This window comes from Tyto alba, unplaced genomic scaffold (genome assembly GCF_018691265.1).
Source record: "Tyto alba isolate M040663 unplaced genomic scaffold, T.alba_DEE_v4.0 Super-Scaffold_49, whole genome shotgun sequence".
NCBI lineage: Eukaryota > Metazoa > Chordata > Aves > Strigiformes > Tytonidae > Tyto > Tyto alba.
In genome coordinates, this window is record NW_024881325.1 from 2,292,451 (window position 1) to 2,311,293 (window position 18,843).

Genomic DNA, 18,843 nt, shown 5'->3' on the forward strand with positions numbered 1-18,843 from the left:
AACAGTGGTGGCATGAGGGAATGTCATACAGGGATGTCTGAAGTTTGCTCCTGCCTGCATTCCCTGGCACATCTTCCCCCATTTCATCAAGGTACAGCAGAGGGCAGGCAATAACCCTAATGCTAATACTAAAAACTCATGTAGGAAGACCCACATAATGGGAACGTTACTCAAGTCCTGCTTTGGTTATCTCCTCTTATACATAAAAATTAGAAATATATACACCCAGGCACACACAAAACTCTTCCCCACAGCCCCCTGGCTCTTTTCCAATAGCTTTTTAAACAATCTACAATTACTAATAAAGAATAATTGAAATTAAGTCTCAAGAAAGTTGTGAGGCTTTTTCTTTCTAATATGAACTTCCTTGCATTTAGACTTGTTATTTTGGACCATTTGCTTTTCATGCTTATTTGTCACTAGAAATTATTTTGTTTAAAATGTGAGAAAGTTGCAACTTTCCTTCAATTTTTCTTTTCTCAAAATGATGAAAGCGAAGCGCTTCTATATGATATTTAAGTGCTTAAGTCCTCTTTTACTTCTGTTCATGCAAACACTCCAGGAAGAGGGTTCAAGTACATCTAGGTTTTGATGACAAATAAATTAACTCTCTGGAAGAAAATAAATGGACAGTCCTTAGCTATTACAGAGGTCTCCATTAGGAGATATAGAATAACTACAGTAATTAATTTACAACAAAGCTGGGATTTTGCCAGGAATCCAAGACATAAAGCTTTAGTTTAGTTGCATTTATTTGTGTCAAAACAGCCTGGCTGCATTTCTATTATTTTGGCTACATTTCTATTATTTTATATGGTTTCTCAGAAAGGAAGACATTACAATGGGCTGGGAATACGTTGGAAATTTTTTGGCTTAGAAATGAAATCTGTGAAAAGCTGCAAGAAGAGGAGAATAAAGCTATCTTTTGAAACTTCACAAGCCAATGGTCACAGATGAGGGTCCTATATTACTCAATGCCAGAAAGTGCGGGGCACCCCTTAAACCTTGAAAAAGATTGGAACAGTTCCCTTTTCCAGCCTTCAGTCACTGCATGAAAAATTCAACTGCAATTAGCATTTAGTACAAAGCACTTTCTGTAGGCTGACAATAGGTAGTCAGACCAGAAAGTGTACATAACAAGAACAGAATCCTATTTTAAAGAATTGCATGGTTTTTGTTAACAATGAAGTGATCCCCACTTTTTCCCCAGAAAATTAAAGTACATATAATTCCCTCTGCTTAGTAGCGTAAATCAAGAGGAAGAAAACAGAAGTTTAGATTAAAAAGCATCAGGGTAAGTTCAGGGACATGTTAAATGGAATTGCTTATTTTGCTATTCCATTAAATAGGCAAGCTCAATGCATCTGACGCCCAGTCCTATTCTTTATGATCACTATTCACCATCAATCATTTAAGCTGTATGTCAGACCTGCCTAACCGAAGTGTCCATTGCTCTGAATGGCTGTGATGTGCACTTTGTGCTGGGAGGGAGATGAAAGATGAACTGTTATATTACTAAATATCTGTGGGAAAAAAAGGATCTTCTCTGCATTACATAAATTTCTGTGACATTTCAATTAATCTTCTAGTGCTATTTACAGACTGTACACCATACAACACAAGCTACCATGCCTAAGGATAAAATATCAGAGAAGAAAAAGTACTAACTGAGTCTTAGCTGAGATGATGTGACAAAGTAAATGTTAAAACCAAACAGCATCATCACCTTTCACATCTGCATGCACAGAAACAAAAGTGGCTGATAATTAATGCAATAAAAAAGCAGCTTTACAATCTTTGTCACAAGTTCTCATTAATTCTCTACCACTCCCTTTTCCCCTTCATATTTCCCTTTCAGCAATAGAGGAGAATAGCAAGTAAAAGCACTGGTGGCATCATGTGCAGCCACCCAGTTCTGAAAAGCATTTCAGAGTTAATGTTTTCTTACCTTTTATAGAAACCGTGAAGAGGTTGGAGACATAAAAACTGCCAGTAATCCAAGCAGAAGGCCTTTAACTTCAGCATTTTCAAATACTTCTACTGCAGCAACTGTAGTCTGCAGCTAGGTTTTAACAACACAAGACTTCTTTTTGTTATGATTTGAATGACTCAAATCCAGTCCAACACACTCCTCTCCTTATTGCTGCAGCATAAGTGTTTCTAATTGCTACCAATATATGCAGCTAGTCATGCACATGGCACAGCACCTGCACAGTTACAGTATCCCACTTTAATACAAAGAGGCAGTCGCACAAAGGATACAAATTCATGTGCGCTCTTTGATCCTGATTGCAGTTTATCTTTCCAAAAGTCCCCAATACTACCGGGATAACTGTTATTACACAGAAATCCCACTTCTCCTTTTGGCTATTTTAGGCCATTCTAAAAGCCTTCTGGTCAAACAACATGTATATATTCCAGTTAAGGTTTTGGAAGGACCTTTGGAAAGCATCCTTAAAGCTCACAGAACTTCAGAAAATGCAAGCAATTATCTCAATCAGATCTGACAACAACTGCCCTATAATCACAGCAGTGCTATGATCCCATCACATGGGAACTGCAGGCTTTTTTCCCTTTTTTTTTTTTTTTTTTTTTAAATAGAGAAGCACACAACTCTGTTAATCAGCTCCTCCTGTGTAAATCGCATCGGATCCATTGTCTGCCAGCACCTATGAAAACTGTGGGTTCCTTATGACAGGGGAGGGGAAAAAAAAAAAAAAAAAAGGCAAGCAAAAAAAAAAAGCCAGGCAGAAGTGCAGACCCTCCCCGCTCACAAACCAAATTATGCTTATCTTATTCCCAACACACTTTGCCAGGTCGGGCTGTGTGAGGAAAACCTAATCAGCTGAGCCCCACGGCGCGCAGCGGGGCGGCCCCCGCCATCCCGCCGCCCCCGCCATCCCATCCCGCCGGCGTTGCCGGGGCAGCGGGGACAGGCCGGGAACCGCCGGCGGGCAGCGGCCGCCGCCATTGGCCTGCAGGGGAGGGGAAAGGCCGCCCGGCGGCGGGGCCGGGGCCGGGGCCGAGCGGGCCCGGGGGCAGGCCGCAGCCGGGGCCGCGGGCAGGCCGCAGCCGGGGCCGCGGGCAGGCCGCAGCCGGGGCCGGGGGCGCTTCCCAAGGGAGCTGGCTCCCCGTGAACTGTAGCTACTACCTGCAAGCCCTGGCTCGGCGCGATGGAGGCGGATTGCTTTTATTCTGGCGAGACAGGAGGCCAAATTTAATTTGTATCCTTTATGGAAGGCATTGGCCCGATTCTACACACACACAGTCCCCCCTCGCAATCCTTTCCTCTCCACACCAACGTGCACCTTCACATTTTAGGAGCTCGCCCAGTCCCGCAGGATACCCTGAGCAAGAGTTAACAGCACAGAACTGCTATTCTGCAGGAAACATTACTGGCACAAGAGAAGACTTCCATAGCAATTAATCATTTTTTTAAAAAGCTTTTGCTGTTGTTGTTAAATAACAAGTGTCCTAGTGGAGACTGACCAATTCAGTCCAGTTTGCTGTTGAATTTACTTTTCCAGAAACTGCAATTTGGGTATTTCTCATTCCTTTGAGTTTTTGACAGTCACTAATAGTAAACATTTAGGATATGGCTTTCAATAGTATTAAAAAGATATAGGAATTTATGAGTCCAACAGATACAACAACAAAACGAAAGCCAGAATCTCAAGGAATACTTAAAGCACCGACTGTGATGCTCGGACAGCTGTTTTTAAAAAATAAAAAAGAAAAACATTTTAACACTTTAAAAAATATGAAAAGAAAAACAAACACCTAAGGCTTAACTTGAGGCTCTTTTCTGTATAGACATATCTAGTTCCCCAAGTGCCTGGATAATAAGCTATATTTAGGGATCCTTTTGGTTTCTGGTTTTACTCATTGTCACTGTTCAGTTACATAAGTGCCTTGCAACTTACAAAACTGGTTTGTTTAAGTTGAAATGAAACGATAAATATATCTGAGTAAGAACTGGCAGTTTCTTTATTGAAGTGAAGAAATAGGTAAATTATGCCTAGACGATATTCAAAAATGTTCATGTCACTTTGTCTGGTATTTCCCTAAAAATACATTTTACAGTATAGAGTGGTAGAAACGAACAGATTATGAGAAACGTAACTTGCATAAAAAAGCAGAAATGTGATGTGCATTTGATTAGGGCCCTTTTTAAATGTAATTTCTTTTAATGATTCTCTTTAAAATAATCAGATCACTGATGCCTGCATTTACTCACTGTGATTTCTTTCAGACCAGCGTAAGAGCTGGTACTGTTACAGTGATTCCTAAGAAAACACTATTGCTTACTTTTGAGAAGCAAGTCCCCTTACTATATTAAATACTGTGAAAGTTCAAGCCTATTTTTCTTCTTGAACTCATATTCCCTTGGGCTTCATTAACTTGGCAATTTTCAAGACAGCGATGCCACCGTGCTAAGGATATTTTTATTTTCATATCAAAACCTTCCATCCCAGCTTTTCATCCCTAATACCAGCCCTAATTTCCAGGGACAGTTTTATCTAAAGAGGATCTGAATTAAAGGCCCTTGAGATCCAGAGCCTCTTGGCGAACCCCAGACTGCCCCAGTCCCTGGTGCTGCCTCCTGGCTTGGGCTGGGCTGCTCCACTACAAGGGTACGCTGCCAAGAGGATAACATGGGCATATTTTTCTCTTTATTTCCAAGTACAAACAGATATCAAAAAAAAAAAAAAGAGAAAAAAGAAAGAAGAAGAGTTTGAGTTTTCCCTGTTGGAACATTCTTCTGTCTGAATTTCTTGAGATCCCTTTAAAAACAAAACAACAGCAGCAGCAAGGAATGCCTCTCCTCATAATGAAGAACAGCTACTCTCAGGATCAAGGAAGGAGAAGGGGAAAGCCGTACTGAGAGAGTTAAGCTCAAGAGACACCATCCAAAGACTTGATCCTGAAATGAGACTTTTCTGAAAACTTACCCTTTTGCTCTTCACATTGAAAAGCAATTTTTTTCTCTCCATCATACCCCTTCCAGAACAACAACAAAAAAATATGCTATTTGTCACCTTAATTACTTACTTCTAAATACTAGACTTTCAGTGAGTAGAAGCTATGTACCCATGAATTTTCTGACAGCAACCAGCGCTGATTATACTGCACTGCATGCAGAGAAAATGCTAATTAGGACTTTTGCAAATGAAAAGCACCATGCTCTCAACATGTTCTTCATTTTTACTTGTCTTCCAGCAGAAAACAACAAAGAAAATTAAGCTTCATCTCACGCTCACCCTGGATATAAAACTAGTTCTTTCAGAAAGGCATTTACTGAAACCTTTGACTTAGAATTCCCAGGCCAAAGAAGAGTAGGAATTTTTGGACGTGCTGCAGCTTCAGCACTGGTACCATAAGTATGCAGCTCACTGAAAATTTCTATAGTCACTTAGAGTTTTGCTATGCAGAGGTAGCTCTGGCAGCAGTGCACTGAAGCCTCTGACAAGTCTTTCAAAAACAGCCACTAAAAAAAGGGGCAAAGTTAAAATCATATAGTACACCACCTCCTTTTTCAGGGATGCTTGTCTTGTCAGTCCATAAAACTCCGAGGCTGAAGTAAAACAGTCCGCTGAGGAGGGAAAATGTTGCATAAAATAACCCCAGCATGAAGTCTGTGCCTGCCACTGTTACCATTATACTGATTTCAAATGCTGGGGAAATCAGGAAAGTTGATTTGGCTAGCTCAATAATCTTTAACCCTTCATAAAATACTTAAATTGAATGACTTATTTACTTACTTACACCCTTATAGTGATACACCGGGAACATTCCTGAGAAATATTTCACTTGCCCAGAAAAGCAATGTATTTGCATACTTACAGGGAGTACAGAAATCATAAGCCTGCAGTAAGAAAACTGTTTTCCATGAATCTTTCGTGACTCCATGGTGAAATGTATCAATAGCCACACACAAAAACTTCATGCTAGTGATTTGTACATTGTGGAGCTCAAGAATATCATGAGACCAAGGTAGTGTGGATCTTTTACTAATTCCATGACACCCTGTGCACACTTCATTAAAAAGTGAGGGTCATACAAGGAACACATATAAGGTATGCTACACACGATTTTGTGCAGCCAAACAGACGCTGAACTAGTTCCAGGGAGGCTTAAAGGCCTCACTGCTCGCAAAATACAAAGCTCCTGTACATGGGGTCCCTTTCTTGATACTCAAAATCAAAGTCTCCATGTGCAAGTTGGTGGGAAAACTTCCTGGGTTGCTTATACAAAGAACAAGGAAGACTTTCATGTTAAAGGCTCTGGCAAACTGGATCTCGCTTTCTGGCCCTCTTACACATTTCTGGGTACCACTGCAGCAAGTATCCCTTCCCAGCCAAGGAAATGGAAGAGCTGTGCTCATAGAGAGCTCTCGGGCTCTGCTGCACCATTGTGACACCCAGGCATGTTGGTGACATGCTCTACAGAGAAGACCATAGAATCAGGGACGTAAAATCAAGCTCTCTTTCTGCTCCTCTTTACTTGAATGGAAGCTCCGTTGCCTAGAAGAGCTCCAGTGACTCAGATTCATGTGCTCCCCCACAGACGAATATTAGTTGTCATTTCATACTATCCTTAATTTTTGGTTATTAAGCCTCTAAGCTGACAAAATTTCATGAAGTAGAATAGTAAGAAATTTGCTGTTCTCTTAATGCTGAATACATTTTCTGCATGTGTGTTCTCCAAAGTCATGAGAACACTAGCTGATCAATTTGTTACAGAAGATGAAAAATATGCCATTAATATATCTGCAAAGCTTAAATATTTAAATTTCTGCATCGTTTGAAACAGGTCTGGTAATACAACACTACAGAAGTCCCACATTAAGATTTAGATATTAGGAAACAAAGTATTTTCAGATGCCAGCTGAAAGCCAACAGAGTCAAACTCAAAATATCCAGAACAAATACTGGGCAGACTATGAAAGAAACTGTGCAAAACAAAATATACATACATATATACATATGTACATATGTATGTTTGTATATACATATATATGTATATATATATGTATATATGTACATATGTATATATGTAGTATGCCAATTTGTACAGATTTTTCTCTTTATAATGGACATAAACAGATTTTCCACGTTAGCCCTTACTCTTTACAGCACTGGGCCTTCCTCTGATCTTACAACTGTGTAATTTTCAAATTTAACCTACAGATTCGAAGTGCAGTCTAAATAAATCCAGGAGAAACAAATGGATCTGTCTGGTGGGGAATCTACATACAACCAAAATTTAGCAAAATCAGAAGTCTGGATTACAATGCTCCAGAGCGGGTGAGAACTAGAAGAGTGGCTCCTTGAGGGCAAACTTACCTTGTTGATGGGGACAGGAGCTTAGTGAGCAAAATGCAAGAAAAGGAGCCTGACTAGAAAATACTAATTGCTTGACAGGACACTGGATGGGTTCATGTTAATTGGCACATTCTATTTTATGGGTCATTCAAAGGCAAATTTTTGCTCAACAGGTTCACGAGAAAACCTTCAGTAACAAGAAGTCATCTACTATCTCATCTACTATCTTTCATTTTATTTAAAAATAGTAGCCTTAATTCTGTTTAATTACAGCTTTTTTAATTACCAGAGCATGGTTATTTGACTGACTAAATTCATCAAAGATTTTACATGCCGTTTCTTCAATAATTATTTAACCCTAGGAAAAATTCACTGGGTTAGCTGACATAATCTTGAAATTTCTTTATTGTGTCCTCTATGATTGTAGAGGTAGAATATAAGCTATTATAAAACTATTGTTTGAAATACAAAGAAGCACAATCAAGAATTCCATACCAGCTTGCATGTCTCTTGCAGGCTTAAGAAAGCATTACCCACCCACTGAATGCATCCTAACGAGAGCCAATGCCATTGAACTTAACACATATACTGTGTGTATTAAAATTTACGGTTCATGAGGCCATGCAGAAATGGCAGTGGCTGTACTGGTGGATATTAAATTATTTTCTTGGAAATAGTTTAAAACAAGGAAATATTCATGTTTCTGTGATTCCGTAGCAACTTAAACTGGTTCAGTCACTACAATTTCTAGAACACGCCTATTCCATGCAACTAAACCTATTCAAAGAATATTCCCTTTTCCTTTTCCCACCAAACGTTAAAATTCAGCCACTTCTTACATCTATCTAAATCTTCACCATCTTTATCACTAATCTCCTCCCATGGAAAAAAGTCCACTGAATTTTTATAAATCTGCTATTTTCACAAAGATTTATCTAGCCTGGAATAAAGATGTTAGCAATACCTGGTTCTGGGAACTCTATCCCAGAGAATGGTAAATCACAAACCAGCTATATGATGTTCTTGCTAAAATAAGTTTACAGAAAAGTGGGGTAGGAGGAAGCTGACATTGTTTCCTGCATTGTCCTACCACACAAAGAAACAGTGTTCCAGTCAAAGCGGGAGATGGGAACAAAACTACAGTCATGACTGAACAGTGTCGAGTGTTGCTAAGTTGAGCTGAAGACAAAGATAATATTACAACATCGGGTGGGTGTGTGTGTGGGGGGTTTTTTTAGGAAATTATATGATAATAAGGCATATGCTTTACTTTCAGAAGACCACACACTGGAAAATAATGGAAGATTAATAATAGAGAGTGCCTTTAATTTGCATAAGGTTAAGCAGAACTGTTCCCACTAATGCTTTGTTCAAGCAAGGTTAAAGCTGCACAATGTGGGAAAAAGTCACATCCTCAATCCGTAACATCTCCAAAGGAAGGCTTTTACCAAAACAACTGTCAATTTGAGAGCAGAGGACTCTGCCCCAACTTAATCAAAGGAAGCCTGTGACTTTGATGCACTCTTTAATGTGCAACTATGAGAATAAAAGATGCAAGGTGCCCATTTGATATGCGGTGTTAAGAGTACTGAGCAGGTTTTTTCTAAATTGAGTGATCAAAGTAAAATCTCAGTTACTGCAATGACTCATATGACAGTACTCTCTGAAGTTCATTACATGTGCTTTTATCAAAATGCTGAGCAATGGAAAACATGACTGACACTTGGACACAATCAGTATTGTTCAGTCAAAACAGTACAAAATTGTCAGGGCAAGTCAAATGTTTTCATCACAATCTAAGGTTATAAAAATCTGAGAGAGATGGTTTTGTCCATGTGCATGCACAAACACACCTTCCTCCCCTCCCCTTCGTACTTCTCTGAGAACGAATACAGTGTTTGAAGTGAGAACTGAATTTCAAGTTGGAAATCCTGGAAGAGAGATAATTATCCCCTCTCAAACAGAAAAATACAGCAATTTGGCCAATGCATTCACTGGCTATGCATTGCAAGATAAAGTTACATGATGTACAGCTGATACAGAATAGAGGTAATTTCTATTATTTCAAACCTAAAATTAACATCTGTGTTACTACAGTACCTGAGTGGATCAGTTGAGATGCTGCTTCGTGTTTCCAATGAAGTCCTGAGGTGATAGCAAAAGAATAAAATTACAAAGAATTAAAACTATTAAAAACCACTATGTTCTTAAACATCAAATGCTTAACGACTTTACATTTTCTTCCTTTTTATTGACATTTTGTAATACTTAGGATGCCATTAAATATGGATGTAAAGAAAAAACCCCAACAAAACAAAACCCCAAACAAAAACCCCAGCTGCCATTTCCTGTACACTAGAGAAAGGGGAATTATGAAAACATTTTTCTGAACTAGTCAAAACGTGATCAATATTGAATATTCTAAATGCACCCTACCCTTCCGTACGTTATACATGAAAGACGGTACTTTGTTCTGTGAATGACTAACACAAGTTCTACCATACGCACCATTATATTAAGCGCTTCCAGAACCTGTCTTCTACTTTCACTCTTGCACTGTGTGCACTTAGCAGTAAAATCTCAGCTCAATTCACGGTTATCAGTGCCGAACCTTGGAATATACTAGCACATGCAATTATTACAGCCTGCCTTAGGAAGCGTCAGAAACCTCTACGCTGCAGGTGCTTGGAAACTTCAGGCAGTGCAAACATCCTTCCTGGAGATGCTGGCTTGCTCCACAGCAGACCGACCTGCATTACTCTCTGATCACGTTTGTTGGAATTTGTCCCTGAGCATAAAGAGCCTTTCAGCAAATCGTGAGGCTAAAGCTGATGGTTAGTTTAGGGGCGTATGTAAATTCAAGATGCAAAAAGTGTCCTCGCTGGAAGGCTTACTGGGGCAAAGAGTAGTACCAGAATAGGGCAGTGCACATAAATCAAATCATGATCACAGCACAACAACACTGTGCAGCTCACAAGTACATGTTCCTGGCCACAGTGCTTCCACCCTTTGTAAGTCCACCAAGCAAAAATAGCACAGCTGCGTGGAATAGGGAGTTGGGCAAAATTCTTCTGTGAGGGCCTCATGCAGTTCCAGTCTACCCTCTTGCTGGCTTTTCTCACACTGGGCATCAGATGATTTAATTTATTCACTGACACAAGTGTCATCCTTACATTCTGCGGCTGTGTTCTCTACCCAAAAAGGCAATTACAGAGTCATCCTGAAGAATTATTGCAGCAGAAAGTTTAGTTAAGACACTGTAAGTACCGAGGTGATTATGACTACACTTATGTTTAAGCAGCAATATTTTAACATGTAGCATGGTGATATTAATTTGACTTGCTCCCATTGAGCATGTCTTCGGGTTTATTACAAACATATATGTGATGCAGAGTTAAATTTTTAGGGTGAAAACAGTTTTTCCACAGACTGTAATAAAACATTAGCCAACGCCTCATAATGAATACTCCATCATCGCATTAGAAATAATTTTTAAATGGTTACTTGCACTTAGCCATTTATATCCCTTACACAAACTGCCACAGATCAACCTTTGCTCATATAGTCATAAATGTGTATGGTCTATGGAGGTTCATAAAATTAGCATTAGAATTGCATTAATTATATTTACAGTGGGCATTTGTAAATCAGTAGCAAATATCTAATTTTAATCCCAAGATTACTAGTATGTGTACAACAATAAACAGGGTTGTGTGAAGGGAGGAGGCCATTAACACAGCATATGTCCAAACAGCTTTTAACTAAAGCACTAAAGCTTTAAAATAGCTTTTAGGAGCTTAATCCACCCTGTAATTTGTTTGCTTCCAGAGTTCAAGATTTGTGAATAGAGATGAATTTTGAGGGGGTTGCTTACATACATTGGCTTTATGGCTCGTTGGTAGCTTAACAATTGAAAAGGGTGAACTTAATTTACTTATAATTAAGTCTACTGCTTGACACAGTGCGCTATGGAAGCGCCAACCTGCTCACTGAGCATGGCTTCCTGCCTTGTTTTTAACACAAATTTTAGAAAACCTTCTCCTAACAGTTTTGGCCCTTCTTACTATAAATAAATGTTTAACAGACCCCATCTTTGTGCACTGACAATATGTTGTGCATAAAGAAGAGATGGTAATGAGGCACAAGGCAGCGCTGATTAGCCTCCACCCCAGCACAACCTTGATTGTGGTGCCGAACGACGCTGAGCACGTTGTGACCTCAGGGACTCCTTATACAATCACAAGTAGCAGGATTACAGCTTCATTAAAAATGCCTCGTTTTTCTTTCTGAAGACAGCCACCTAAGCTAGGCTCCCCAACAACCAAAAGTTTCAGTTGGGAGACGCATATATTTTTAAATACAGATGAAAAAGCACAGTTCCCACAGCAAAAAACACCTGTCTTGGGGCTGTCTTGAAACCTGGCTGGAAGGTTCTGTTTTTAATGAGATCGTTTTCTAGAAATTTCCCTGCTGTTGCTAATAGCAGTTTAGCACGCTGTTAGTAACTGCTTACGGACTTAGTAACTGTAGTTAAAAAGCCCCAAACTCAAAAAAGCCACAGATCTAATCGCCTTGGCAGCTGCCGGTGCGCTCGGCGCCCAGCCAGTCCCACCCGCACCGTGGCGGTGGACGGGCTGCGTGGGCTCCCCCGTGGTGGGCAGGGACCCCGTGTCCTGTCACGGGGGGCCGGGGAGCCCTGCTGCCGGGCACAGAGCCAGGCGATGGAGTCTTTTACGGTAAAAGTCTCTATGTCAGAAACTTCCCAACATCGCGCAAGTCATTTCCTCAATCAAATACAGACTATCAAAGCAGCCCTATGGAGAAAGGCTCGTTACTGGTTTTCTTACCGCGAAGATCAGATATGAAAACGGCGTCAAACGCAGGCGAAGCTGCGTGAGCTGAGCTGAGGAAACGTCCCCGGATGAGAGCCACAAACGGGTCACCTCTGGGGAGCGGGATGGAAACCAAGCCGTGAGCTCAGGAGGGTTACACACCCAGGAAAAGCTACAGCCCAGCCTTTTAACCTGGTCGCCCACCCACATGTGCAACTTGCCCTTGTGGAAAACCTCAGGAGTAGACTGACAACATGAAAAAGTTTAGTGGCCAAAAAAAAGGTCAGTAGAGACAGAAGAAATCAAGTTTAAAATCTTTTGAAAGGTCTGGATTTGAGGTACAGAAAGTTAGTTAATTCTTATTTTGTTTGCAGAATAATTTCAGTATAATCACTCCCCTCCTTTCTTTACATCTAAAATCCCATTTGAATCTTTTGGTTTCTTTCCAAACACTGCTCAAAGATAGAAAGTTAATTTAAACAATAAAAATAACCCAAATCCTGAATACAATATCATTAAGCTACAGCAAACAGAATATCTCATTCTTCACAAAGCAATTTCAGGAATGTCTGTTACAGGAAAAATAAAAATGTATCTACTTTAGGCAACCTCAAAACAACATTTGTTTGTTTTGTTTTTTAACAAACTAACAGGACAGGAAAAAAAAATATTGCACTGCTCTAAAGAAAGCAAACAGGAAGGTCTAACAATCCTATTTGTTTATTCCTAATGGGTACCGACTCAGTACCTTTGTAGTCCAGAAAGAAATCCATACACTGTCTAATGATTAAGCAATTAAAAATATAACAAACTTGTCTAGATATGTACAATTTCCACTTTCTACATACACAAGAAATTAAAAACCAAACAAACTACTATTAACCGTATGACTATGCCCAAGGAATTGGCTGAAAATTGAGTTAAAAGGTATACCACCACCAGAGAGAAGAAAACAAACTGCAGAGCTATCCTGCATTATTGGGGAAATGCTCTAAACAACCCTGCAGGCTGATTTATAGCTCGAGTGTGTTTCCATGGAGCTTGCAAGGTCCTAGGTAGGGAGTTGGGGAAATCCGCACCGATTTCACTGATGAGTCAGTTGAATGACATCCCTTCGTCATGCAAATTCTTGACATTTGAGAGGAAAGGCAGAGGAATCATTGCATGAACTGTAACTAAACTTGGCACACAGGGCTATACCCAGTTGGATTATTTGGCACTAACACGGTCAGCATGAGACTTGAAGAATGGGTGTAATTATTGGTAATAACAACTTCTTTCAAGGCTAAAAGAATTATACAAAATATGGATACACACAACTCCTGAATTACAAACTTGCTTAGAGCTTGCATCTATTTCCATCATCTAGCACAGAAATAAATAGCCCACTTCTTCTGCAGTGCATTATGCAGGAAAAAATAAAAATATCACCAGGAAATCATTGGTCTGAAATTCAGATGGATGCTGTCTTATTCAGTAGGCTTTAGGTATCCGCAGACAAAAAGAGTAAATGCAATTCTAGTTGAGAGTTCTGTCCTGAAGCAAAAAACAAGGCCATGGGCTGTAACACCTGTGATTTGCACTATGTGGTGAGCAAACCCGAGGGTACCAGTATTGCTAGCGATTGGCTATTTAAAAGACCATATTCCAAAATGTTTTAGCAGATTGGAGACACACAATTAGCTTCTTGGTACCTTGAGCAATGATACTGTTTCTGTTCTAATGGTTCTGTTTTACTTTGCCTTTTTTGTGATGGAAGAAAGTTTTCCATAAATACAAAAATCAGTCTTATTGAAGATTACTTCTGAAACTGCAGAAGATGGAGCTCCTTATACCCTACGGACAGAGAGAAGGTAGAGAATGAATACGCTGAAGAACTGACAATCCTAATTCTTGCTTTCCTCATCTGTGATAATAGGCAAGGAGTGTTATTGCTCTGGGAGACAGCATTACAAACAGAGACCTTATTTAAACTATGCTGTCTCTCAGTGTGGAACAGTGACAATGTAAAGCATTAAGACTTGTCAAAGAAATTCGCCAATGGGACTGCAGTAAGCACCAGTGGAACAGAACCATGTAGGAACGGTGCTCTTGCTGAGACTGGATGAACAGAATATAGTAATTCTAGTAGCCCAGCACCGCGCCTGTGCTATAAGCATATAAGTATTTGTTAACTCTCTTGATGGAGTGCAAAGTTATATGGAGGTTCTTACCATGCTGAGTGGATTATCTTGTGAGTCCACACACTGTGACAGCTCAGGATGGCTGCCTCTCCTTCTCAGGGTCCCGTGGGGCAATTTCCAGCCCTACAGGCTCAATTCTACTGAATAATGCTAAGCTGGGATAGGAGCAGTCCATTTCCATCAGTGCAGATGGCTGCAACTGCTTCATTATCTGCTAACCAGAGGATAAATGAGACCACAGTCCTACCTATCTTATTGCTGACAGAGGCCACAAATAACTACATATTGCAAGCAGACATTGTGCAAGCAGCAAGAAAAATTTCCAATTTGAGAAAAGCCAAGATATTTTTCTGGCATGAAAACGCACAATAGTGGCAGATTAAATAATTGTAGTTGAAGCAAACCCACAGCTTGATCCCAAATAAAGATTGTTTAAATATATCATCTTTTGGCTAAGAAGTGAAATGCTCTTGGAGCACTACAGTACAAAGATATGCTGTCTGCGAATGACAGCTCAGAGAGTCTGTGTGTGTGAGGGGAAAAGACAATTCTGAGATCTATCAAAAATTTGGTGCTGGAAGCAGCATAGCACTGCATCTTTTTAATGTTGAGGAAAGGAATGCAGAATAATATATTAAATATTTAAGACACTGCTAGATATTGCTCAGTGAATAATTGCTGCTTGTCACAGTTTCTTCGTATGCACTAGCAGCACAGAGAAGAAGGGGAATCCTCTTCACCATAGTCTGATGCTGGGATACTGCACACATTCAGTTATGAAGGAGGACCAAATGATTTCTTTATATTCCAAAGTGCAGCTTCATTAAATGGAAATATTTACCCTTGCTTGAGGAGAGTTTGAAACAGGCAAAAAGAAGGTAGCAGAAGGATCATACTCAGCCAGAACAGCACCCTCCCATAGAAACAAAATGGAAAATTATATTCCAGCCATTAGATCGGTCAAACAAAATCATCCTTTCTTGTTCTGTGTGAACTTGCTGTGAGTCGCTTCTATGAGCACCAGCAGAATTCCAGGATGTCTAGCTTAACACCCAACATGCTTCAGCGACGAGTGAGAGCCGTAATCACTAAAGGATCAAGCACTGCACGGCATCATGCCTTCTTCGTAATGCTACAGTTCAACAACAGGCAGAAAGCTGTGTCATCTTCAGTCTGCTCCCCATTAATTAGCTGGTTTGTGACCACGTTCCCAAAGCATGCACAATAGTGTGAAGTTACTCAACAGAGAACTAACTGAAAAAAGTAACAAGGCAACATCTGTGTTAATTTTAGCCTCCCATCTCTAAATTCTGCTCAGCACATTGTCTCAGCTCGAGTTCCCCCTCATCAGTGGAGCCTGGGTTTGCCCAGAGATCTCCCAAGCCATCAGGGAGGACACATTTCCCCCAAAAACTGCAGAAGTGCCCTGAGCCAAAGGGACCCAGTGGCTAGTAGTTCAGCATTCGCTTTTGTTACACAGCCCTTCACCTGAGGTCCCAAACAAATAGCCCTGAAGAAACAAGCTGTGGGAAATTCTAATTTGAATATCGTGGCCAGAAACTAATGAAGAGATTGGGCTCCTCCCAGAAATTAGGAGGAATCTGATGGCTATATGGCCAGAAGCTCTGCCATAATGTCTCTTCTGGCTGGAGCATCACTTACCAGACATGCAGCTGTACCCTGAATCAATTAGCACAATACAAGTGAATCAAGATATCTTCGAGAACTGAAGGCAGACTAGTATAACAGCATGCTTGTCTTACTCCTCTATGTCTGCCTTGGCAGTGCTGTGGACCAGCGTCAGAGGTAACGCACGGGCCCAGACGGGTGTTTGCTCAGATGCTGCGTGGATATTCTGACCCACTGTTTCCAACTCATCACTGTGCTGTCGTTCCGTCCCTGGGGGACACACTGCCATCTTAAGTGTTGCAAAGGCAGAAGCTCTCAGGAAACCCGTAATGCTTCTGGCAGCTACATTCACACATGGATTCAACTCAGAGAACCTGTCTCATGGTAGCCTGTCTGAACCGTAGATCTAAAAGCAGAACACCCCAACCCCAGAGGTTTCCACACAATTGCGTGGCTAAGTAGGCCAGAACTAAACATCACTCAAATTGATATTAGTCATTGGAACAAAAACTGAAAAGATAGTTCAAATTAAGGCTTTCTTTTGGATATACAATTTAATTGCTTTACTGCCGCAGCTGGCACTGTTCACCTATGAAAAGGCAGCGTTCAGAAGGAAGGACTAGGAACTTCAAAAAATACCACTGAAATTCTTGCTTCTCATTTTCTCTTCTCAAACATCGTGCTCCAAATATTTCAACGAACCATTTAGACAAGAAAGTACTTAAATACATGTTTAATGCGTCTCTTAGAAATAAAAAGCCTTCCTCACTTGGGGCTTGAATGACTCAGATTCCCAAGTAGAATTCTGCTGGGTCTAGAGGTTTTGCACAGCTCTGAGTTGGAAAGCCCACGCTGCCTGTCCTGAGCGTGCAGCTCGCTTCCCAGGTCACACACAGTTAAAGCTGGGTTACAAATCTAAGCAGGCAACTGATTGTTGAGAAAACCAACTGACTGCGAAGAGTCTTTTGTTGGATCTCTTCCAGACGCCACGTGGCTAAGCAACCAAAAGGTCTGCTTCGAAGACAGAAACAGATCAGAGGAAAAGAAGAGCTTTAGGAAAATTCTGAACACACTTTTCTACTTGGCATACTAGAAGCGTAACTAAATTTGGTTTGGGCTGTGTGCAAGCTATAGGGATGCATTTTCTTTCATTCTTCCTCCTTCAGGAGGCTTCCCTTCACATCACAGAGTTCTGTCATAATTTCGGGAGTGTTCAGCACAGAAGCATGCCCTAACACTCATTTTTATAACATGCTTTCCAAATCAAAATACAATTGCAGTATCTCAAAAAGATTTTAACTCTGTAAGAAAAGCAGTATCTAGGAAACAAAGCCACCCCAACATGGACCTAAAAGCCATGAGGAAACAGCCAGACTAGCAAGTTCTGCTAGCTTTATTAAGTTGAGGAGACTGTGCAAAAGTAAAACTGAATTTCTGTACAGATACAACAGAATTAAATTAAATATAACTCAGTTTGTGCTTATGATGTTGGGGCCTGCATTCCTAGAGCAATCTGTAAGAGTAACAACGGGGGGACTTGGAGAAGCTTCTTTTTCAAGAAATGCTCTAATTTCAGTTTTGTAGTGAAATTTTGTACAGTGAAAGATGTTATTTGAAAAAATGATTTTAAAAAACTCCCACCAGCTAGATTAACTCCAACAATAATGCTTAAAGACTAACAGCCTTGATGTTTAAGACTCTTCACTACGTCTTACGCTACAGTTTCAGAGTTCACACCAATCATGTATGCCTTGTGTTTAGGCATCCCAGTCTTCTATCAGGTTTTCCAAAACAGCTGCAAGTCTCCCAGACCTGAACTCTGGGGAAAAAAAAAAGCCCAGAACAAACACATCTTTATCAAGAAACCACCCCCATGACAACAAACAGTTTGGAATTTAATACCCACCGAACATCTAATCAACGTTATTTTTCAAGGTGCTATCTTGCCAGAGGAACTAATTTCATATTAAAATATTGCAGCGATGTGGTTTTGGGTTTGTTAGAAGTAAAGCCGATCATTTAAATTACACTTATTCCCAGACTTACATGAAGATCAGATGTTTATTAGCAAGTTTCACTACTATATGCAGCTCAAATTTAGAACTATGAATACAAAACCAACCCATACATGCAACATGGGAACTGAGGTTTTCCAAAGAAGGAAGAGAAAGTGTGTTGCTGATAGCAGCAGCCAATTGTACATAATTCAGTTTGAAGACATTAAGGTTTCCAGATCTATGTTTAATCCTCTGTGAGGCAAAGGTCCAGAATGCTAATGTAATCTGAGAACTGAAGTGTTTGAAAACTTGTTCAACCATATGGCTGGACAAACTTACTCTCCATTAAAAGTTCTTATTTGTGTCTACTGGCCAGAAACAGCTACCTTCCCCTTTCTTGTTTTTTTTTTTTTTTTTTTTGTTTGTGTATCATCTGCAAAGAAAGTAATGTTTATGGAAGTCATAAATCAGAAAATACTTTAACATTATGTGTAGGGTTTCTTGATTACTGTGAATTAAGCATTTACAACCACCAAGTTAGGTTAGCTGCTATCTTTTGTGTCTGCTTACCCACAGTGTTAGCAAAATCATATCACTTACAGGGAAAAGGCACAGAAGCTTCAGTGCAGACTGAAGGGCACTCGCTGAACAAGTCCCCATACCAGTATCCACCCAGGTACCACAAAGATCTGAATTTTACAAGTATCCTTGCATAGCATTTGAGATCCCTACACTGAAAAATAACAGAAAACAAAGGCTGTTAAGTAAGCCTAAAATAGATGTGTAATTTAAAACATGTGTTTGAATATCATGTGTCCGTTTGCAAGCTATAATGTTACTACTGTCCTCCTAAAACAGCCAGCAGCGGCTCTGTGAA

General features: G+C 40.2%; 1 protein-coding gene across 11 annotated transcripts in view; it reads right to left on the minus strand.

Moving 5' to 3' along the window:
• IQSEC1 (IQ motif and Sec7 domain ArfGEF 1) overlaps positions 1-18,843 on the minus strand; it is a 352,024-nt gene that overhangs the window by 151,607 nt on the left and 181,574 nt on the right. For 7 of the 11 annotated variants that reach the window (XM_032995874.2, XM_032995862.2, XM_032995864.2 and 4 more), the window contains one exon: positions 9,426-9,470. The exons of 3 other annotated variants lie outside the window; for them this stretch is intronic. In XM_032995874.2, coding sequence (XP_032851765.1) covers positions 9,426-9,470 — 45 coding nt within the window. Of the gene's footprint in view, positions 1-1,948; positions 2,782-9,425; positions 9,471-18,843 lie in introns of those variants that run through there. One more of the 11 variants, XM_032995872.2, reaches the window with a different exon arrangement.